Here is a 25,013-nt window from a genome sequence, read left to right as displayed (position 1 = left end):
GCCATCTCTGTGGCCTCCTGCACCGATGTAGGGGACCGGTCTTTGACCAGGAGCCTTATTTCTGGTGGTAACTGATGGTATAATTGATCCAATATCATGAGGTTTTTCACCTCCTCCACAGACTGAGCTTTTGCACTTGTCAGCCATTTCCCAAATATGTCCATCAGTTTTGCCCCCAGCTCCACGAAAGACCTCCCTGTCTGTATCTGGCAGTTTCTGAAAAGCTTTCTAAAATAATCAGGCCCCAGTCTGAATCTTTTAAACACTGCTTCTTTGAATTCAGCATAGGTGACGGGCCTGTCTGAGGGGAAATATTGGTATACCTCAGCCAATTCCCCTTTAATCAGGTTTGATAAATACTGCATGTATTTATCTTCAGGTAGCCCCCACAACTGAGCTGCTTTTTCAAAGGTGCTGAGGTAAATTTGAGGATCTTGACCAGGCTCATAGACAGCAAAGTCCTTTGGAGTAATTTTTATTTTTGCTCCATCTCTGTCCTTTCTTGTTTCATCAGAATGAAACTTCTCTCTTTCAAATTTTAACTTTTCTACTTGTAATTCGGCATCCACTCTCATTCTCTCAAATTCCAACTCCCTCTGTTTGTCTTTCCCATCAGCTTCCATCCTCAATCTCTCAGCTTCCAACTCTCTCTGCTTGTCTTTTTCCTCAGCCTCCCATCTTAACTTCTCTCTCAAGTACTCTATATAAGCGGGATTGCTTAAATATCCTTCTGGGGTCTCTTCCCTGACAGGTTGTTTTTGCTGGGCAGTTGCAAATCCTATAAGTGCTACCCTCAATTCATCTACCCCTTTACCCTCGTGAGGTAAATTGAATGTTATGCACTTCTCCACCAGCTCCTCTCTTTTCATTTTTATGTATTCAGCCATGGTGTTTGAGTTCCCTCACTCTTTGCCACACACTCTTTGCCAGTCACTCTCACAAGAAATCTTGTTTTGTTATTTCTGTTTGTCACACCACTGTTCTGGATTCTCTAGTATTCGTATCTGGATTCTCTGTTGTTCGTATCCCACCGCTACTGCCACCACGTGTGACGCCCTTCCCTGGCTCTCCCTGTCAGGTTCCTACCTGCGCGTGGCTACCGTCTGTCACTAGGCACCACCAGGGACTCCACCAGTCCGGACTGTCCTTTTTTATTGTTTCTCTCCCCGCTCTAGCACATATCTCAACAGATCCCCCTGCTAGGCAACCACCAGTCACGTCGTAATACTAGTATTCCCAGAGACTCTGAATACTGGTATTGTTATTCTCTTCACCACTGCCACCATTTGTTACAGTTTCCCTTCAGCCTTGGTCATTACTTACCCTCCCTTCTGGTCTGTGAAACCCCAGCCAAGGATCAGGCCTTTGGTAAACCAAATTAAGTATTTATTAAAGATAACAAAGCTAACAAGATTAACAAGATTTCTTCTTAAGGCACATAAGCATATGGTTTTACTCAATACTAATCCGAACTCCACCCCCCTCCTTCTCCACTCTCTCCTGGCAAACCACTCTCTCAAACCCACCAAACAACCCACTCTTTCTCTTCTCCCCCTCAGATTCCACTCTCACTCTTCCTTTTATACGTTCAGCCATTTTAAACACTCAGCCTAGAATCTAGCATTCTACTGCCCATTCACTCCCCCTCCTCTTTCACTTCACTTACCATGTATCTTCTAAACAACACTTACCATATATACATTAATATAGGAACATCACATACACCCACACCAGACTTTGATTTCATTTGAGACAGTAATGGCTTCCCTCAGAGAATCCTGGGAAGTGTAGTTTATGAAGGGTGCCGACAGGAGACTCCTGTTCCACTGACAGAGTTCCAGCGGCCAGAGTGGTTTAACAGTCAGCCACTCTGATTGAAGGTCTGTGAGGGGAACAGGGCATCTCCTAGCAACTCTCAGCACCCTTCACTAACTCTGCCTATTAGTGAATAATATTTTAAACTCTTAAATTTGTTGTCTTTTTTCCTCAGCTGTTGTTTCTCCCATTAATTCTCTGTTCCTAACGGACAGGGAAGGTGATGTTACAGTCATATCTTTTCAGCCATTTTAAAAGGCTCCCCATGGAATCTTCCATAATGCCTTAATGAATTGCTTATCTCACTCATGTTAGGCCTGACCTAGTCTGATAAGTTTTGTTCAATTATGTGTTTTTCAAAATGACTCTGAAGATGAACAAGCTGCATAAAGAAACATACTTTTAAAAGAATTTAATTGATACTTTTGAAAGTCAAAAGAAACAATTCTGAGAGGTGGACACAAGTATTGATTGACACTAACAATATTGAAAGAATTGTGGTTACTGAGGCTGCCTGAATCAATGCTGCTCTTGGATATGCCCACTCCAAAGCATCCAGCTGGGTCACCACATCCTGTAGGAGACAAAGCAAAGCACTCTGGCCAGAAGAATCTTGGTTGCCCAACCCTTCCTCATCAACTCTCCATGGCAAAAGAGTTCAGGAAAGGGATTATCTAGTATACCATATCCATACTATATTCCACATTTATACTGGATCCATATCAATGACCTAGTTTTAGGGCAGTTAGAAAATTATTTTCCCCTGGTAGTTATTACTGTACCATTATGTATAGTGCAAAGGATTGCAGGCCTAAGTACTAAGTATTCCATTCATTTGAAATAGCATTTTTAAAAATTCTCTTTAATCATCCATATTTCATTTGTTTGAACCCTGATTGCAGGTTTTGGTAATTTTGCCAAAGCTATGTTGCTAACCCATTTTTATTTTCTTCCTTTTCTTTCTCAAACTCGATCTTTAAGGGTGTGATCTTGTCCTCTTTTTAATCAGCTTCTTTGTTCTTGCTTTCCATTTCCTATTTTTGAATTTTTTAACTTAGTAGATAGTTTTGCACCTAGTTTGCTATAGCTTCCAGTCCTTCCATTCATTAATAGTCCCCCCCAATTATCACTCACATTTTTGCATTGATAAACATGCAAAAAACTTGAAGTGATAATACAAATTGCTGTATCAGGTTTCTTTTTGTGTGTTATTTTACTGTTGCATATGGGCACAAAAGCAATCTTAATACAATTGAACTTATGTCTGTATGAAGATTTTGTTTGTGTAGTGACTACCAGTATGCAGAGATGAATGTGTGCATCAGTAAAACACCTGATAAAAAGGATTTTGATGTGATCCTAACCATGATCACATGAAGACTGCTTTTTGAATCAACATATGTTGATATCATAGAGATTAAAAATTGCAAATGAAGGAACTGAAAACTGTGCCAGACTCTGCATGCTCCAATTCTAGAACCAATTTTAGCTTGAATTCATGAGGAAAGGAGTGGGACACAGGGTGATGTGATTCAGAGGAACAACAAAGGAACAAACTGGTGAAAATCTTAATCCTGTCAGATAGGCAATGTAAGATAAGCCAAAAGGCCAATGCATGAAATAGTAAAGAGGGCTATGACAATCACAAATAGCAGAAGAGCTAAAATGAGTAGAAGAATTAAGAGCAGAAGTAAATTTAAAGGTGAAAGACAGGAAGGCTCACAGTAAATAATGTTACATAGTCAATAATGGAAAATGGACTTAAATTATTTGTAGTCAGCTTTCAGACTGGAGCTAAGTAGCAACTTTATGGTTCTTTTCAGTTCAGTTTCTGCAACTAGAAAGTAATGTCAGAATCAAAAGTCTCATTCTGTCCTCATTTTCTGTGAGCAGTTTTGATCACAGAGCTATGTTGATGATCAACAGTCAGGTCATCACAATCACCCGGGGAACAACTGTTATGACTTGTGGATTGAAGTTTATGTCTAAGTGTCAGCTATAAAATTAGTGTTAATTGTATGTTAATTAATTAATTAATTATATGTTAATTGGAGAACCTTTTTCAATATGCTTGTGTCCTTCTCCCCTTGAAACATGTCAAATTTTATTAATTCTCTTTACATTTGTAACCACATTTTGTAAATTCATCACATCACATTCAACAATAGTAACACATTAGTGCCTTTCTGTCTCCTCTTCTTTATAACATGCCAGATAGTTTCCATCTCTTCTTATTAGCAGCTTTATTATGCTTTCATCAAAAATTCTAATGGGCAGATTATTCCATACCATCTGAGGGCTTGTTTTGTCCATCTCTAATCACAGTAACTAGATATGTCAGATTTTTGTAAGCTTTATTTTGTTTTGAAGACAAATTAAGCAGCATGTGTTCTAATAATTCATATGGATCTGATAAACTGCTTGAATAGAAACTATAGGAGTCAGACTACTTGATTATACATGGTATAGTATGAATTATAAGCTAGCAGCCATATAGGCTAAATCTGCCCCTTGAAGGGTGCTTTGCCTCCAGCCCACGTTATAAACCCAGTTACTTTCTCCTGCCTTTTCTCTTTGCTTGAAAGAGTTGAAGATGATAGATAAGGGTGCAAGGAAGAGATTTATCTTCCTTCTGTGCTCTTCTGACATTCTCTCATATTTTCCAGTCTGGTAATGAACAAGAGTGGAAACAGACAGAGGAAGAGTCTTTCAACATTCCATTCAATTTAAACACAATGGGTGGATGAACAAGAAGAGCTTACCTGTATGTCATTCCATATGCCAAAATATTATTTAACCTGGTCCCTCAGCTGTTATATGTACACGTCAAGGAAGTATCCACCTAGGCAATAGATCTCTGGAGTGCTAATATTACATACTCAGGTGAAGCAACCTGACACCAAGCACATGGAACACAATGCATGGATAAGTTTTTCTTGCATGCCCAGATTCATATTTAAATCAAGCCTCCACCTCAAGCCCCTCCTATCATCCCAAGCTGGGGAACAGCTTGGAAGAACAAGGAGGAGAAAGGGATGTGCAAAACAGACTATTATCTTCTATTACACTCCTTTGTGTCTCCATCTTCTACACCTATAAACTATCTCATACTGGACAGCAGGGCCGGTTCTAAAGGGCGGCCAGGTGGGGCACTGGCCCAAGGGCCCCTGTAGCTACAGGGTAACGAGGGGCCCTCAGCAGCCCCTCCGCTCCCCTTCCATGATCTGTGGTGATCCGTGCCCCCCGCACCCCCTACTTACCTGTCTCCTGCCTTTTAGTATTGCCCTTAATGAAGATGGTGGCCACGGTTTCCCTAAAGTACTGAAGCCGCTGCCGCCATCTTAGTTGATGGCAAAGATGTGAGTGCGTAGCATGCACGTGTGCCATCAACAAACATGGTTGCAGAGGCTTCATCCCCTTAGGGAAACCGCAGCCGCCATCTTGGTTAATGGCAAAAGTAAAAGACAGGGGACAGGTAGGTGGAGGGGCCGCGCGTGTGAGAACGCGCACACACACCAGGGCCCAGGGCAAGCTGATGCCCAAGGACCCCAGCATGCCTGGAGCCAGCCCTGCTGGACACAGTGTGCTACAGGAATGGGAGTGTCCCCTCATACTTGTGATGTGTTCATCTCTTTCCCCAATTCCAGGCTATTACATGTAGTGTAGAAGAAAACACAAATGCAGAAGAAGAAAGAGGTAGACTTGTCAGTTAATAAGTATGAGAGGAGTTGAACTACTACCCACCGCCACCTTCTCTGCATTCAAGCTAACAGTTGAGTGAGGCATAAATCCACCTACTTAGTAAATGAGCATATGAGAAAATGGAAAATTTCATACCATTTCTTTTTGTTACCAAGTCTGTTCATTTTTAGCTGGCAATATATATATATATATTTGTAATATTTATGGAAATACAAATTTTATATTTTTTGACAGGAGACATAGCCAGCTTTAGCAGTGTACTTATAGGAAATATAGAGAGACTGAAATGTTTATTTTATTAACGTGTGGGCTAGATAAAGCCTTCTGACAGATTTTCCTCCCTCATTTTGTGATAATGGTTCCTAATATTCTTCTTGACGAAAAGGAAAGCTGCCAGATATTTCCTGGTTTAGTTTTCTCTCTGGTAATTGTTTAGCAGGTCTTCCACTAGCCGATACTCATTTTCCAACAATTTCCACATAAATTGGTTTGAATTGGTCTAAATTAGCTCATCTCAATGTATAAGATATGCATTGTTTTGTATGGCATTGCATTGGTTAGTATTGTGCAAGCCAATTGCTTTCTTTTTATGAGCCTGATCTATCATGAGGTGTCAAGGGTTGAAATTTGCATTGAAGTAATTTGATCACCCACTGTTTCTTGCTCGAAAAAAATAGACCGAAATACTTGATAGAAAATCACTGAGATGATTACTTTTAATATCCTTGCTTCAGACTGCTGTTGTGTATTTGTCCTGTTTATCAGGGAGTGAGAAAACTTACATAGATAGTCCAAACCAAAATCTGTTTTTATTATTTTTTAATATATTATTAATACGTAATGTATTAAGATGGTGAACAAATGCATAGGGAAAACAATCTGAATGTCAATGTGGTGTGATGGTTAGAGTGCTGGACTAGGACCTGGACGACCAGGGTTCAAATTCCCAGACAGCCATGAAGCTCACTGGGTGACCTTGAGCTAGTCACTGTCTCTAAGCCTAACCTAAGCCTAACAGGGTTGTTGGGAGGGAGAGAACCATGTTTGGATGCCACCCTGAGTTTCTTGGAGGAAAGGTGGGATAGAAATGTAATGATAAATAAATAATCTTGGACAAGCTATTTCTAAAAAAAACCCAAAACCAAAACAAATATATAATTCATACTTATCCCTTCTCACATTTAAATGTTTTCCAAACTTATATTTATTTTTTCTAGAGAATTGTAATCCAGATGAAGAAATCAGTATGCCCCTTCAGTGTAATTTAAACATTCTCCTCTTCAAAACATGGAATAAATGTATACTTTTTGGTTTTATGTTCAAGTGGGCATAAACATTACTATCATTTTAGAGCAATAAGAAGAGTAGATCAAATGAAGCACAAGACAGTGTTGCAATCCTAGTAATTCTATATGATTTCTTCCAGAGTCTGGATCTTATATATTTACTTGTCAAAATAATTTACTTTGATTTCAAATACATCTGTGTTTTTTCCCCAACAGAAAATTCAATCAGAGTTGGCAAGCCATGAGATTAACTTGGATGAAATGAAAAAACGGAACCGGGGTAAAGATGCTGCCAAAAGAATATTTTCCCAAATTGATATTGCACAGGTTTGTAAATTTTACTTTCTTACTTAGTGTAAATCCCTTATTTAAAATATGCAAAGGAACTAATTATTGCTGACATGTGAAACAGCCATTCTTTATCTCCCAAGTTTTTTCTTTATCTCCAAAGGTTTTTGGGGGGGGGCATTCTGCATTGCTTAGCTTGTAGTGTTTATATTTCATTTAGTGTGAGACGGGGAAAAGTAGCATATAATATATGAGGTTGAAATTTCAGGGAATTCAAAATTGTGCCTTTTCTCAATGCAAACTATCAAAACTGAAGAATACTGTTGTTTTCATCTTCACAAATACTCCTTGGTCACAAAAATAAATACTTTGACCGGAATTTTTTAAAACTATGAAACCAGATCAGTGATCCCAAAGGATCTTTAAACTTGCTGCTTGGTCAAACATCTGCTGTGATGATAGGTGCCAAACTGCCTTTGGAACTGAAGGGAGTTAAAAAAAGCAGTTTGTAATGTGGCATGGGAATCAGATGTTAAAATAATAAAAAATAAATATTTTATGGAGTTTGTGCCAGCCAATTGATTCATAGTACCTTCAGGTTTGGGAAAATGAACTCTAACAAAAGTAACATATATTTATGAAAGTCAACACAGACTTTTTGTGAATAGTTAATGATGCCAACCAATATGCACTATTTTGGTTATCTACTCTGTCAGACTTTTATACATGGGATATAAGAAGCAATTTCTAATGCAGTACAAGAGGCTGCTGTTGCTGTTTAAAAAGAAAGAAAAAGGGGGGAAATGCTATTTATGTAGATCTTGCTATCCACATCTCTAGATTGGATCCTTACCTTCCAAAATGCTTGCCTTTGCATAAATAACTTGTTTTGTCCTTTTTTCAGAATCTGATCTTAAACTTGTGGCTCCTCTATTTAAAACTGTCTGTCTGTACAGAAGACAGGGAGAACTTATTAAACCAAAGTTTTATTTGGTTCTCCTCATGGGCTCCTGCTGGGAGGCTTTTGGGGTGGGTTAGGTTTTTACTGTTATGGTTTTAAATTTTAACGTTTTAATGTATTTTTTTTTATCTTGTTTTATCTGGACAACCAGCCAGATGGACGACTAATAAATTTAATAAATAAATAAATATTAATAAGGGCAGGATATAAATAAAATAATAAATAAATAAATAAAAGTTTTGCTGTTGCTACTTTTCATCATAACCTAGAGAAAGTTAGCTATATTTAAAAAAATTAAGCTGTCTTTCCTAGACTTTATTGAAGTAAATGCATCAGGGCATTTGGCTAATTTTGATTTTATTTATTTATGAAATTTATATCCCGCCCTTCCTCCCAAAAGGAGACCAGGGTGGCAGACAAAGCACTAGAAACACTCTAAAATGTCTTAAAAAGAGACCTTAAAGCATATTAAAGCAAAACATCTTTAAAAATATATTTAAACAAAACATCTTTAAAAGCTTTTAGAAATCTTAAAAAGTAGTTATAACACAGACACAGACTGGGTTAAGGTCTCTACTTAAAAGGCTTGTTGAAAGAGGAAAGTCAACTAATAATATACTTGCAGACTATGTATTATAAAGGAAATGCAACTCATTCAGTAACATTACTACATATTTGATTATTTGTATGAAATACAGTAGTATAGTGGCAAATTTAGAAGTGCAGGGTCCCTTCATGTTAGTCACAGCCTCACCCCCTCCCATTCTTTTTTGTTTGTTTGTTTTTTGCTGTTGGGTTGAGAATGAGATCTTCTTCCCCACAACAACAAATGTCCCAGGAGCCAGTAAGCATGAAATGAGAGAGTATTATTTATTTTTATTTATTTAAAACATTTCTAACCCGCTTTATCTTTCAAGAAACTCAAAGCGGTGAACAATTTCAATATAAAAACATAAATACAATATACATAATAAGCTATAATCACTTACAAAAAATAAATATACTAAAACTACATAATAACATATACATGTTATCATAATCTATTAAAATTAGAACATTACCGTTCCTCATTTAAGTTAAACACCATTTCTCCTTAAAAATTTTCCTATTCTTATTCCTATTCCTTATTTAAGTTGAACGCCACCCGGAATAGGAATGTCTTAACCTGGCGATGGAATGCCAAAAGCGAAGAAGTCAATCGCACCTCAACTGGTAATGAGTTCCAAAGTGTAGGGGCGATGACAGAGAACACTCTATCTCTAGTTCCCGAAAGATGGACTTGTGAAACTGAGGGAATCACAAGAAGGGACTCATCAGAAGATCTCAGGAGGCGGGAGTGTTCATAAAATGACATCCGATCGGACAAATAAACAGGGCCCAAACCGTATAGGGCTTTAAAGGTTAAGACCAGCATCTTGAATTGAGATTGGAAGCTAACTGGCAGCCAGTGGAGCTGTTGTAACAAGGGGGTTGTGTGGGTTCGAGGACCAGCCCCCGTCAGCATTCTCGCTGCTGCACGTTGAACCAATTTAAGTTTCTGAACTGTCTTCAAGGGCAGCCCCACATAGAGTGCGTTGCAATAGTCCAACCGGGATGTAACTAAGGCATTTGTAACCTTCGTCAGATCAGACGTCTCTAGAAACGGGCGCAGTTGGCGAACCAGTCTTAATTGGGCAAAGGCGCTCCTGGACACGGCCGAAACCTGAGCATCCAGATTCAAAGCCGAGTCCAGAAGCACACCCAAACTGCGAACCTGAGTCTTCAGGGGGAGTGTAACCCCGTCCAACACAGGTAGATTCCCTATTTCCAGGTTTGTCCCACGATTGACGAAAAGCACTTCTGTCTTGTCTGGATTTAATTTCAACCTATTGACCTTCATCCAATCCATCATTGAGGACAGGCACTGGTTCAGGGGTCAGACGGCATCTTTGGCGTCAGGAGGGAAGGAGAAATAAAGCTGGGTGTCATCTGCATATTGATGATATCAGACTCCAAACCTCCGAATGATCTCACCCAGCGGCTGCATATAGATATTAAATAACAAAGGAGACAGAACAGAACCCTGAGGAACCCCACAGGTTAAAGGCCAAGGGGCTGAGCGGGAGTCTCTGAGTATTACCTTCTGCATCCGGCCCTCCAAGAAGGAACGAAGCCAGCTCAACACAGTCCCCCCTAGCCCCATCCTGGAAGCCGGTCCAGAAGGATACCGTGATCGATAGTGTCAAAAGCTGCTGAGAGATCCAGAAGAACCAACAGGGACACACTCCCCCTGTCAAGTTCCCTGCGGAGGTCATCTACCAAGGCGACCAAAGCCGTTTCGGTCCTGTGGCCAGGTCTGAAGCGAGATTGGAGAGGATCAAGATAATCCGTTTCATCTAGGAAATGTTGAAGTTGAGTAGTCACCACCCGCTCCATGATTTTACTTAGAAAAGGCAGGTTGGAGACTGGTCGATAATTACCTAAACACAATGGGTCTAAGGTAGGTTTTTTCAGCAATGGTCTTACAATCGCCTCTTTCAGGCATGCCGGAAGGAACCCTTGTTGGAGAGAAGCATTAACCACCCCACAAACCCACATGACCAGCCCCCCCTGGCCTGTTTTATAAGCCAAGAGGGACAAGGATCAAGAGGGCAGGTGGTAGGTCTCATCCCTCCAAGAAGTTTATCTATATCTCCAGGTTGAACAGGTTGAAAGAAATCCATCATAATATGACAAGCAGAGGTCGAACGTACATCCTTAGAGACTGCATCAATATTGGCGTCCAAGTCGGAGCGGATCTGAGTGACCTTATTCGCAAAATAAGAAGCAAACTCCTGACATCGAGTTGGGGGGGTGTTCCACATTATTCTGAGAATAGTCAGGGTTGAGCAGACTTTTAACCACTCGAAATAATTCTGCTGGCTGATTACTGGCTAAAGATATGGAAGTCATAAAAAAAAGCCTTTTGCGTAGCTCGTCTAGTAGCCAAGTATGTTTTAGAGAATGCTTTAACAAGAAGTCGGTCAGTTTCATTCCGAGATTTCCACCATCGTCGCTCTAGACCCCTACGAGTGCGTTTCATCGCCATCAGCTCACTGGAGAACCATAGAGCTGATTTTGCTCTGGTACGCATGAGGGGGCGTTCAGGAGCGATTGTGTCTACTGCCCTGGTCATCATGTTATTCCAAAGCTCGACCAGAGCATCGACAGGATCGCTTACTCGGGAGACAGGAAATTCCCCAAGAGCTGACAGGAAACCAGCCGGATCCATTAATCTGGGGCGGACCATTTTAATGGGTCCTTTCTCCCCGCAGTGGGTATGAGCCGCAGTTAGTCGAAAACTGACCAGGTAGTGATCGGTCCATGACAACGGAGCTATGGAAAGACTCGCCACACCTAGATCACTATTCCCCTGTCCCGCGTAAAAAACAAGGGTCAAGAGTGTGTCCGGCTGCATGAGTGGGACCAGATATTAGTTGGGATAACCCCATGGTTGTCATGGCGGCCATGGAGTCCCGGGCCTCTCCATAAAGTAAGGACTCAGCGTGAATATTGAAGTCACCCAGCACCAACAATCTGGGGGACTCCAACATCAACCCCAAAACCAGCCTGGAGAGCCCGGGTAGGGAGACTGTTGGGCAGCGGGGAGGATGGTACACCAGCAGAATCCCTATTTTGTTCCGCCCACAAAGCTTTAAATAAAGACACTCAAACCCGATAGACTGCGGGAGAGGGCACCTGGTCATAGAGATGGAATCACGATAGACCACTGTGACTCCCCCACCCCGTCCCCCAGGTCTAGCCTGCTGTTGCACCTGGAAACCCGGTGGGCAGAGATCAGTGAGGTTAACCCCACCGAGCTCATCCAACCAGGTCTCCGTAATACACGCCAGGTCGGCATGCTCATCCAGGATCAGATCCTGGATGATCGAAGTTTTCTCATTCACTGACCTGGCATTGAAAAGCAGGACTAGTAACCCGGGGGAATTGTCATCCGAGTACACCTGTTTATTTGGCCGAGGTAGTCGTATAGGGGTCAATAACCAACAATAGAGTTGATTTCTCCTAGAGTGGTATGGGATTTTCCTCATATCATATCTCCGCCTCCCAAGTAGAGTTGTTATAGGTTCTCCAGAAGTAAGGTCACCAGGGGACTTTAATAAATCTATATTGGCATTCCATGACACTGCTACAGGTGAAGAAGACAAAAAAGCTGGTTGATTCGTATGGCATCAAGGTGATCCAGATTCTTCTTGATGGACTAGGACTACCCTTTGTAGGTTATGTTGAACATCGTTCGATTCTAATAGAACTGGTAAAGCAAAAGTTGTTGGTATTTCTATGGCCTGGGCTTTATAAGGCAAGTCGAACTCGGGAGCTTCCAGGGGCCTGGAGGAAGACCTCTTGCCCTGTAAGTTCTTAAGGAGTTTTTTCAAGTTGTTGATAATGTCTTGTTGAACATCATCCGAGAAGCTGGTAAAATTAGACATTAACTCCTCTACTCCATCAGAGAAGAGGGCAAGCGATTCATCCTCACAATCTTCCTGGATAGATGACTTTAATGGTGACTGAACTGGAGTGCTCATAGATAAAGGGCTATTAGAGCCATTATAACTGTCTTCTCAGTGGCTGACTCACCTCCTTTCACTCTGATTGACTCCAATCAGCAGGAAAGGACAAGGAAGTGTCTTAGAAGCTTCTTCTTGGTGGCCAACCCACTCCCCTTTCATGATGAGTGAGTCATAGGATACTGGAGACATAAGGACCCTGTTGGGACTCTGCACCCAAAAAAGTAAGGGGTTTAAGACCCCCTGAGACCCTGGACAACTACACCCTGAAATGACCTTGCAAACAGCAATCTCAAAATTCTTGGGAATGTGCTATCAGTTCAAGGAAAGCTACGCAGGAGTTCATAGTGTTATTGCTTGCTAAGATGCATATGCATGCTGTCAAAAGAAAAGAAATTTCCAAGATCTTCCCAAGTATGTAGAAATAGGACTCTTGCATTTAAAAGGTCTTCATAAAAGCACAACTGTGACATTATTAGCAGAATGACTCAATCTTCATACTTTGTACTCCTATTCCTTCTGTCTCATATTACTTTCAGAAAAAGCTACAAGATGTCTTTGTGAAGTTTCGCTTGTTCCAAAAGCCAGCCAATTTTGAGCAGCGCTTACAGGAATGTAAAAGAATTTTAGATGAGGTAAAATTGCAAGTGCCAAAGTTGGAGTTGAGGAGTGTTGAGCAGGAAGCAGTGCAATCCCAACTGGATCATTGTATGGTGAGTATTTACAATGAAGTAGTTCCCATATAAAGTAACTTCCTTGACTATTCTGGCATTTTCCAAAAATCAATGCAATTTTGCATCAATAAAAATAAACTTTCCCTTTTCTGTCTTGGCTAGAAATTGTATAAAACACTTAGTGAAGTGAAATCTGAAGTGGAAACAGTCATTAAAACTGGGCGTCAGATTGTACAAAAACAGCAAACAGAGAACCCAAAAGAACTGGATGAAAAACTGACAGCTTTGAAATTACAGTATAATGATTTGGGTGCCAAGGTATGTTCTGCACTTTTCAATGCAAATCTCTCTCTCTCTCTCTCTCTCTCTCTCTCTCACACACACACACACACACACACACACACACACACACACACACACACACACACACACACACACACTCTTCCATTTAGGTGTAATTTCTTTTATTTTCCTCTCTTAAATTGATATTTTCTGTGTTTGCTTTCTTAATGAGAAAATATTCTATTAAGTGAATATTCAGACTGATCGAGTTATATATTCAAATAATGCAACTAAACAATCTAATTTCACCTAATTGTGAATGTTATATGAAATATATTCCATTCCTTTCAAATAACTGGTAGCTAGATTTTTACGTGTCCTCATTTATTTTTCAAATTCAGTTGACATGGAAAACACATCTTAGCATGAAATACAGTATATGTTAAGTACAAGAGATAATAGTAGATGTTTGTGATATACTGTGTAAAGACAAGTCAAACATATATAGCTAGAGAAGATCTTGGACCCATATGCTTATAAATGCATCTATAAACAATATACTGTGTGTTTTTGTGTATGACGTTTCTATGAATAGAATTAGATGTATGAAAAACTGTCCTTCATATTAAGGAAAAAGTGATTTTCTGCAGAACTTGCAAATACTAGCTCCTTTCTATAAAACAAATAAATGCAGATTCTGCCCTTTAGGGTTACAGTTTAAGACATAAGGTTGGATAGGGAAATGATATATGTGCAAAATTAATTAACATATGCCAATGTGAAATAAGCAATTTTTAATGAGGGTTTAAATGCACCAATGAAAAGAGCCATATGGTTGGGGACAGCAAGTGAGAATTGGTGGAGTAAGTGTAATCTTTGCTTTACACAGGAGAAAGGTATTGCAGGAATTAAAAGAGTGCAAGGAAGCATAGGAAGAGGGAAATGTTTGTATTTTTATTGCTGTATTCTTTGTAAGTCTACTTAATCCTTTCCACTCTGGTAGTTTTTTAACCTACAAAACGCTGTCCTCAAATGCTTTTTTACCTGTGAGAAGAATGATACAGAAAAGATCCTGTATCTTTTCCTCCATGCGTTAAAAAGCATCTTGAATAGGGTCATTTTGACCGGATAAAGAACTAGGGAAGAAAACAGTCTTGTACCATCAACCCTTCTCCAACTTGAGTCTAGACTAATTCTGCTTTAAAAAACAAAACAAACATATTGAGAACACAAACATAGATCTACATGTAATGTGTAGTTTGATCAACTGTTGTTAGATGAGATGGTAAACAGAGCAACTGTATAAAAAAGACAGACCTTAAGATGGCAGTATTTCCTACATTTATTTTACAACATGTAAATTAAAAATGAGGGGGGAATCAAATGACATTACACATGATTGTGTGCAACCAACCCTTCAATTATTTTAAAACCCAATTTAAATAGTGAAAAAGCAGCAAAATACACACTTAAAATTGTACCTCTTTTTATTATTATTTCTATAAATTCAATAAAGTATTGCACATATATAGTTTTGTATGCTCCTAACTATTTCAAAAATTACATTTATAGAAATAAACAGTCCCCTCCGAATTCAAATAGTTCCTTTGCCCCAAAAACAAAATAGCCAAGATGGATTGTGGCTGCAACCTTATACACACCTACTTAATGGAGCATTAAGCTCTATTAAACCCAGTAAACGTACTCGTAAGTGAAATATGCATGGGGTTGCACTGCAAGTAGAGAAGGCATCAGGTGTTTTTTTAAAAAAACCATTTTATTTCTTCTTTGCCATACAAATATCGGAACAGTATAAAACAATATATAACACACAAGAAAAGAAAGGAAAAAAACAAGCATTGTTGACATTGTTGCATATAAAGAAGTCAATTTTGTGCTAATTGCCCTTTTTAGTAATTGTTCTCTTTTCCACTTTGAGTTTTCCTATACAGTCTTTTTAGAGTCGTCCATGTACATACACACACACACACACTCTCACATAACCTCATATGCAGTAAAACTTAACCAAGATGCTCAAAATTTGTCTACTGCATTTTTAAAATTATTTCTTTTTTCTTTTTTTTTAAATCAACTTCTCAAGTTTACAATCAAAAACTTCAGAGCAATTTAAATGCCTGTTACAATGTACTGACATATAGCTTATACAATCAAAACATATATACATAGATAAATTACAAAAGGGAGAAAATTTTTAAAAAGTTTCAAAATTATAATAATAATAAAAATAAGAAATCAATAAATAAAAAAGAGGTAGAGAATAGTGTTACTGAGATTAATGTAAGCTTTAAAAGGCATAACATTGAATATATGGAACACCATAGAGATCTAGAAATTCACTTTTGGTAGACGGATTTAGTGTAATAAATTCCATAGACTACCCTAAGACATCCCTCCATAATGAGGCATGAGTTGATGGCTGATAGAAATTATGCTCCCCCACTGTTACGTAACTTATAAACATAAACCATTTAATATGAAAGATCTTTTTTATTTGGATCCCACCTCGCCAATCTTTGTTGCGTTAATTTTTCCATTAAAGCTATGTTTCATACCTGAGAGTACCATAATTATTTTAAATTGTAATCAGTGTTTTTCCAGTGATGAGCAATTACAATTCTTGCTGCCACTAGTAAGGTTACTATTAGATCCTTAGGGTGCAGTGAAAGATTATCTCCTTGGAAAATTGACAAGAGAGCCATAACAGGATCAGACTATGTTCTGCCTTGTAATCATCCCAATTTCATGAAACACTTTTTTCCAAAATGCCTGAACAGCAGCATACGTCCACCACATATGAAAATAACTTCCAAGCACTCCAAACCCCCGACAACACTTCTCTGTAGCAGTATTATTGATTCTATGCAAAACTAATGGAGTAAAAAACTACCTATGAATAATCTTGTATAAAGTTTCTCACAGTTTTGCTGATATTGAATGAAATGGGAATTTATCCCATAAATTTTCCCATTTTACAGACTCCCATTGTTGCCGTAGGCTATCTAAAGTCCCAGTAGTTAGATCTAGTAATATTTTATAAAAAGGTGACAAAGAACCCTTATCAGTAAATGATGTTCCCACCAAATACTTCTAAATTGTTTCTTTCCCAGAGCAGTAGGTCGTCCAGGTAGGGATAAATATGGACCCCCTGGAGGTGGAGGTGAGCCACCAGGGTGACCATCACTTTGGTGAATACCCTTGGGGCCGATGTGAGTCCAAACGGCATGGCCCGGTATTGAAACTGATGCTGGCCAAACACGAACCTCAGGAAGTGTCTGTGAGCAAGACAGATTGGGATGTGTACGTATGCCTCCTTTAGGTCGATGGAGGCCAGAAAGTCCCCCAGCTGTAGGGCTTCTATGATCGAGACAAGGAATTCCATTTTGAACCATCGATACTTCACAAGTATTGTGGAACAAATATGTTGGCAACAAGCTAGTGAGGCTGATGGGGAGGTGATATTATTTGCTGCCCTGAGCTCCTACTGGGAGAAAGGGTGGAATATATATATGAGACAGGTTCAAAAGAGTCTCCTAAGTTTAATAAACTGAAAGAGATGATAACTATTTTTAGAATAATAGTAGGAGCAGTAGCAGTAATATATATATATATATATATATATATATATATATATATATATATATATATATATATATATATATATATATATATATATATATATATATATATATAAAGTATTGTTATCACTGCTACTGCTCCTACTACAATTCTAAAAATAGTTATAGTCTCTTTGCATTGTTTTAATTTATTAAACATTGGAGACTCTTTTGAACCCGTCTTATTTTTTTATTTACATTTGTATTTTGCCCTTCACCCTGAAGGTTTACAGGGTGGCATATAACAATATATTAAAATACACAAATATAATTAAAATACAAGAACCATAAAACCAACAATATAAAACATATCTAAAATATCAAGAAATCAGAAATTCAGACAATCCAGCTGCAATCTGTCTCTTACATAATCTAAAATTATGAGCCTGGGAAAATAATTGTGTCTTTAGCTGATGCCTAAAAACAGATAGTGCTGGGGACAGCTAGATCTTTGGGGAAGAATTTCTATATCTGGGATGCCACAACAGAGAAGGTTCTGCTCCACATCCTCACACCACAAGCTGTAGATCTTAACTGACCTTTCAGTTATCAGCAGGACCTCTTGCGTTACTGTTAAGGCACAGAATGGCAGATAATAGGGGGTGTGATCCTTCAGATACTTGGGTCCTAAGTCATATAGAGGTTTATAGACCAAAGTCAGCACTTTAAATTGGGCCTGGTAGCAAACAGGTAGCCAGTACAGATAATTTAGGATAGGTGTAATATGACCCCACTTCACAGTGTCAGTCAATGATCTGTTTGCCATATTTAGTACCACCTGCAGCTTCTAGACCAGCTTCATTGGCATACATAGACCACACTGCAATAATCTAACTGAGAGATTACCAAAGGATGTGGTACCATAGTTATCTTGGTTCAGGAAGGCAGTAACTAGCAAACCAGCATACTGATAACATTGTCCTCCAAATCTCTTGATAACAGCTCCCACAAGTTTCCTATAGATATCAAAGAGCATCAGGAACACAATGATACCGTGCAGGACCCCACAGTACAAGTGTCAGGGGACAGAGCAGGGGTTTCCCAGTGCTATTCTCTAATATTGGTCCTGGATATAAGACTGGAGCCATCATAATATATTGCCTCAGACTCCCAACAACAGAGCCAATCCAGGAGGATGCCATTAAGAAATCAAGGAACAACAGGATTGCACTTCCTCTGTTCCTGTCCCCCCAAAAAAACTATTATTCAAGGTGTCTATGGCCATTTCAGTTCCAAATCTAGGCCTGAAACCAGATTGAAATCTTAATAATCAGCTTCATCCACATTTGCTTAGAGTTGGCCAACCACCTTCCTCTTATTCACCTTTCTCCAGAAAGGTAAATTTGCAACTTGGTGGTAGTTATCCAGTACCTCTAGGTTCTGGGAGGGCCTCTTGAGAAGGGGCCTCACCACCAACTTCTTCAGAACAGCCAGGAGTACTCCCTCCCTAATTTACCACTCCATGGACCCACCTGGTCACTTCCTCGTGGATAGTTTTCATTAGCTATGATGAGCAAAAGTGAAGAGAATAAGTGGTAAGCTTGTGACATGAACTTATCATTTAATTTGTAATGTTTAAGTTTTTTGCAGCAAGTTTCTAAACATGTAAACTGACTGTATGCAATTTTAAATTTTCCAGAGTTTATAACGTAAAAATCTGCAAGAATTTCCCGGATAAAAGGATCATTGCCTTTCAATATATTTCCAGTGCCTGATTCAGGTTATTCAATAGGCATTATTAAACATTTAAATCCTATTGCTTATAGGTCAGCTTTATAGTTATTGGCTTGGATCCTAAGTTTCTGCTTCATGAATGGAAAAAGCTTCTATTCACAGAAGGAGAGTTCTGTTATGTAGAAAGATCCCTACCACAAATGGAAGCTCCTTCCTTGAATGGAGCAGAAATAGATCTTAAGCCATTTTCTAGTGACAAAACAGTGGAGTACGAAGTTAAACTAAGAGAGAATTCAGGTAGATACCATAATATTGAAGTAGTAATGGTACAACAACAACAAAAAACAACAAAAAACAATTGGTCATTTTCATTATAATTTGTGAGAAGAAATTGTTTTCCAAGAGTTGCTGCTTTGATTGCTTTTCTTCTGCATTGATTCATCATTCTTAGTGTCTGCTGCAAGATAAGCCCTTTCCAGTACCATACATGAAGCATCATCCATCAGTTGCTTCAGATGTCTGGTAACGACATATCTTTCTGCCCAGGCGTTCCATGACCCATAAGATTAGAGACTGTTGTTACTTGATTTCTGTTTTTCTATTTTTTGTGTTATTGTTGTACGGTCTTTAGGTCTGTATTTTTGCGCATTGCTTAGAGATTTTAAATAATGTGGTTTAGAAATGGTTGTGAATAAAATAAAAATAGAATGGATAAATATTAGACAGAAATCGCACACAGAGCTGGATGAAAATGGACTGCACCTTTTACTGAATTAATACATGCTGATGTTTGGACATAACATCATAAAGGACATAAGACATTATCACGGCGTCCTTAAATATGTGTAAAGAGCATGCAGCTGAAGCATATTTTCAAGTTTCTATTGTTCCTTTTATTGAAGCTAACTTTGCAAATTATAATTAATCTAGCCATTCTGATTTTGTTTGGATGTGAAGTCATTGGTTTTGCTACTGGGAGAATGCAGATCCAGTAGTGAATGAAGCATGGAGTCTAATGTTGAATGACAAGAGTTAACATTCCGAGGTGTGTTCTTGTCATCTTTTTGCTGTAAAAGATTTAGCAGTTCTGTGAAGTGTAGATCTAAAACAGAAGATAGATGACCTCTACAGTAATGGGTACCTGATGGTGGAATCTTTTGATGGGAGTACTGCCAGAAAGATCAGCATAAGTCACAGTAGCACTTAGGATGGGTGGTGTAACATTTAGAAGGTTGACTCATTTTTTCCTCCCTTCTGCAGGTGACTGAAAAAAAGCAAGAGCTAGAGAAGTGTTTGAGATTATCTCGGAAACTGAGAAAGGAAATGAATGTTCTGACAGAATGGCTGGCAGTGACAGATCCAGAACTGACAAAGAGATCAGCAGTAGAAGGAATGCCTATCAATTTAGATGCTGAAATCGCCTGGAGCAAGGTAATAATATATATTTCCTTCCCTTGTACACTCACATATGTTTCTTGGAGTTGTCTCACTGTCACAACAATACAACAGGCAGCCACAGTCCAAGTTAACACCTCCCCCTGCAAAGTTAGAAACAACATATACTTTAAACTATAAATAGTCCCAGTTGTGTATTTTACTATGAATCATGCTGAATGGTTCATGATATATACTGGTGATACACTGAAGCAAGAAAAAGTTGGAGCCCAAAATTTAATATATTTACCTTAAGCTATACAAGAGGAAAGGTGTCAGGTACCATATCACACTGATAAGAGAAGGAAGGAGATAAATAATTCAAAACAAAAAATCTTCCCACATACCCTTTTTACTACTGTTGAGAGACTCCATTTTTTTTCAAACTTAAAAGGAGAACTTAGCACAGTGTCATTGTGTTAGTACCTTATAAGTGTTGGGACACTAAGATTTGCCAAGCACATATGTCATTTTATACTTTCTTCATAAACATTTTTGAACAGGCCATCTAATTGTTGCCATCATTTCCAAGATGAGTTTTATTGTAAAAAAGTAATGCCAGGAAAAAAACACCCAGAATTTCGGAAATATATATCCATAGCTGCATTTAGACATTATTATAAGTAAATAGTGTTACACACTTCTGCAGAAGTTATTCAGGAGAAGGATATACTTTATTTTTAATGAGCCACTTATTTTTAGTAAAAGGAATACATGACACTACTTTCCCTCGAGGAAGATCACTGTTCATGTGGTAATATGCTATCCCATTGTTCTGCCTGGTTCTGCTTTCAAGAATGGAAGTCTATATCCCCCCCCCCTCATTTCAACTCCTCTCTCTCCTGTGGAAACAAACCACAGATAGCCACATGTTTGCCTCTTACAAACTTGTGGTGCTTATAATAACTTTGAGAGTTAATTGTCCCTAACTTCCTGCAGTATAGGTAGTTCAGTGTAATTCACCACACAGAGCAATTGCATGTAGTGATGGAGGTAATATGGGTTTACCACACAGAGGTTATAATCGGCTGTCTGCCCGTTCAGTGCTACTCTGTGGTTCCCAGCTCATCTGTTTCTATCTCCAGGCTGTGTGATACTGTATGCGTCAGGGTTTTGCTGCTGAAAACCAGGAGCTTCTAGTGAAGTTCTCCCTCCATGCTTTCAAATTTTAGAGAGGTATCCCCATGTTGTTTCTATGTCCCAGCCAGCAGCAAGCAAAAATGATGATGCAGGTACTGTTCAGTAAATATTTATTGCTTTCAACAGCTGTTACAGTTTACAGAAATTATTGCTGTGATTTCATTCACTGTTTTCACAAGTTCAGATTTTCAAGGAATGGGAACATGCCTGACAGTAACTCAATGTTTTTTTCCAAAAGAAATCAAAATAATTCTTTGTTAATCATGAATTCAACCATACAACAGATGCCATCTTGTACACATTTGTATACATAAAAAGCTAGCTTTTGTATACTGATTATATATGTATACCACAGCTGCCACTTACATAGGCATGCCTGCCTTTAATTGAATCTTATTAATGATAAAACACTGACTTTGATAGTCCAGAAGTTACGTAATTAGTGTCTGAGGTTTGCTGATCAGAGCACTTATGCAGTAGAGTTGTTTTGTTATTTCTCTCTCGCAACAAAAATGTTGTACATATATTACTAAGAAAATCAAGAAGGAAAGGAAAATTTCATTAAAATTTCACACACATGAGAAATGTGCTAATTTACTATAATGTATCTGCTAGCCTACCAAAGCACTGTACACCTCTTGTACATTTTCATGAACGCAGCTGGTAATTTAGTTATTATATAATGAAAACTAGTAGCAACAAAAGGTTGGCTTACAGTCCAAGTTAACAAAACAAGCTGAATTGAATAAGCTAAATCAGATACCATCAACTTTGTCAAGGTAGGCCTTGCCAAGTATAGAAAAAAATGGACCTTCCTCAGCTTTATAGGCTGAAGTGAATACTCTACTATTGAAAGGAGAAACTTCAGGAAAGTGGGCTTGGGTGTGTGGATTAGGGTTCCTCAAATATATCAGATTGCTAAGGAAAAGATTATGTGAAAACAAAAATGTTTGTGAAAAATAGAGGGCTGTCCTGTGATATGTAGTGGGAAGGTAGTTAATGCATGACTCAGGAGAGAGCATAGGGGGCCATCTCTACGACCCCTGTCCTAACTACTGTATGGATGGGGTTCGCTGCCTAGTTCCAATCTGCTTGTATTCTGATAGTCCATTGTTCAATCCCAATCTGTTCTCTTTTTGTTTCCACTTGCTCTGGCACTAGCAGATTCGATCTGCTGTGTGTGTTTTTTGGTGATTTGATCCATGTGTGTGTGTGTGTGTGTGTGTGTGTGTGTATTTCTGTGATGTGTACAAATTGCGTAATTGTTAACATAAATACTTAAGTAAATGAGCACAGTGTTCCATGTTGGGTATTTTTCCTATTTATATATCAATGAGGCAGACAATTTCTTTTGAGTCTGTCTCTTGCCTTAGGCTAACTGATGTGCTGCTTAATGATTCCCTTCACTTTTGCTATTTGCTATTCTTGAATTAGTTTGTCAGCGGTACTGCAGCAGCATCACTACCACCACTAGTACCACCTTGTACTTTCACACACAAACACATCGGCAGTCCAGAAATGGTGAGAGAATGAAAAAAAGTGGGGCAGGGGCAGGGCGGTTAGTGTGGGTAAGTCTCATCATAATAATGTTTCCCAGGCAAGGGGATGGAGATTCAGAATGCTCTGAGTTGTCTTGTTTTAAAAACACAAAATTGCAGGATAACATGTATAGCCTAGACCAGACCAGGCAGCCAATATGTTTTGCACAGTATGGTGATAATAACACATGTTTTTCGTCATATATAATAGATAAGAGGCAATTGTTATCACAACTACAGTTACGAATGTAGCACCTTTGATTACGAAGCTAACTATGTAAAAGGGGGGAATTTGAAAAAAAAAAAAGCTTGCAGATTGCAGCTGCAGCTGCAAAATCCATGCTGATTACAGCTGCAGCCTGCCACCAAAAAAAACGATGCTGGTCTGAAAAGATAGTGGACTGTTGAATTAGTCAGAACCTGGTGCTATGTCCGATATAGCAGACATTCTCCCTATCCGTACTCCTAACCTCTTAAAAAACCTCAGACCACTAGACTGAAGAGTTTCAGAAAGGAGCTTGTACCTCTCCTTGGAACAGGTTGTGACTCCTTAAACCATGTGACACAGTACATTTCTCCCAGTTCTCATGTTGCCACATCTTCCCCCAGCTTAAATACTTATACCTCTCTTGGGGACACTTTGAAAGACCACATTTCACAATGCATTGATGAGATAGGGAACACTTGGTTGGCATTAAACAATTTGTTCTAAGTTCTTGGGGCTCATATTCCTGTTAAAGAGATATTGGTCCATTCTCAAATTTGGAATACCAGATGGTACTGTCTAGAAAACCTCTGTGTCATTTACTACTGCTATTTTATTTGAACTGGAAGTCCATTACAGTTACAGTCTAGCTCATGTTATAAAATGGAAACAAATATATAATGTCCAATAAGAATGTATTGAATTACACTAGTAACACAGTTTGGTAGCGTTGTCTTCTTTCAATGAGATGAATAAAATAAAGAAATTAAAAATCACCATCTTTCATTGCCATAATGAAAAACAATAAAGATGGTGCAAGTTATTAATTCCATAATCATATGGTAAGAAGGATTGTGATGTTACCGACATTTAAATATATTGTTTATGGTAAGCAAGGTTTGATTGCATGAGTCAGGGAGTGAGTATTTGGATATGAATTGTGACTGGTTGAAAGAGTGGAGTGGGGAGGAGGTATGTGATATAAAGAGAGAGTGTGTGTACTTGAGGATTCACACAGGACTTGGAGAGATAGGATTTGACAGGAAATAGGGAGGAGAGAGCTTAGTGTCAGATATGTTAGGGTCTGGTTTAGAGATTGATGGACAGAGATAAATAGATAGTGTAGGGTTAGGTTCCTTCTTTTTGTGCTATTTTTATCAAATGTATTAATAAATACCCTTTTATGTTCATCATCCCATGCCTAATACTTGGTTGTTGAAGAGAGAGAGAGTGTGTAGGAATTTGGACCTAAGGTAAAGGTCCTGGTGGCAGCAAAATACAGTGTGGACTGGAAGGTGTTGCCAGTTGTGGTAAAGGCCTGGAAGGACAGGTTATTCCCTTTTAAAAAGAGCAGGAATGCCACAAGGACATGGTAACAATCTCTGATTTACTGTCTGTGAGAATTAAAACATGTAGTCACCATCTTTTAACAGGCTTCTATGAGTATTAAGCAGTGTGACGTTGTATATTCATTCAGAACTCAGAATTTTGAAAGTAGCTGTAATGATTGATATAATTACAGTTTTATGCTTGGCATCACTTTAATCAGATTTTGAGTCATTGCAGAAAGCACAAACACTACTTAATTTGATAACTGGTGGTACTGGTAGAGACATCTAGTCCCTTAATCATTTTTTTTCTGTTGCTCAAAAAGGATTTTTTGTAATGTGTTACCATAGTTAAACACTTATTTACCATATCCTATTTGTCTAATAATGTGAATATTTCATCAGTGCTTTGTCAAACAATAATTTAAAAAATCTAGAATTAGGCTAAAATGTGCAAAGTACACTAATCACATTTATACTGTGAAGCAGTACAAGAAATAACAC

General features: G+C 38.6%; 1 protein-coding gene across 12 annotated transcripts in view; it reads left to right on the top strand.

Annotated features, from left to right (window-relative positions):
- The window catches only part of DMD (dystrophin), a 2,032,119-nt gene that overhangs the window by 901,477 nt on the left and 1,105,629 nt on the right, over window positions 1–25,013 (top strand). For all 12 annotated transcript variants that reach the window (XM_061627388.1, XM_061627390.1, XM_061627384.1 and 9 more), the window contains 4 exons: window positions 7,020–7,130; window positions 13,139–13,312; window positions 13,436–13,591; window positions 20,125–20,295. In XM_061627388.1, the coding sequence (XP_061483372.1) occupies window positions 7,020–7,130; window positions 13,139–13,312; window positions 13,436–13,591; window positions 20,125–20,295 (612 nt within the window). The remainder of the gene's footprint in view (window positions 1–7,019; window positions 7,131–13,138; window positions 13,313–13,435; window positions 13,592–20,124; window positions 20,296–25,013) is intronic.

Source organism: Rhineura floridana, chromosome 5, assembly GCF_030035675.1.
Source record: "Rhineura floridana isolate rRhiFlo1 chromosome 5, rRhiFlo1.hap2, whole genome shotgun sequence".
Lineage (NCBI taxonomy): Eukaryota > Metazoa > Chordata > Lepidosauria > Squamata > Rhineuridae > Rhineura > Rhineura floridana.
Note: the sequence above shows the minus strand (reverse complement) of the source record. Positions and strands in the feature narration are given on the sequence as shown.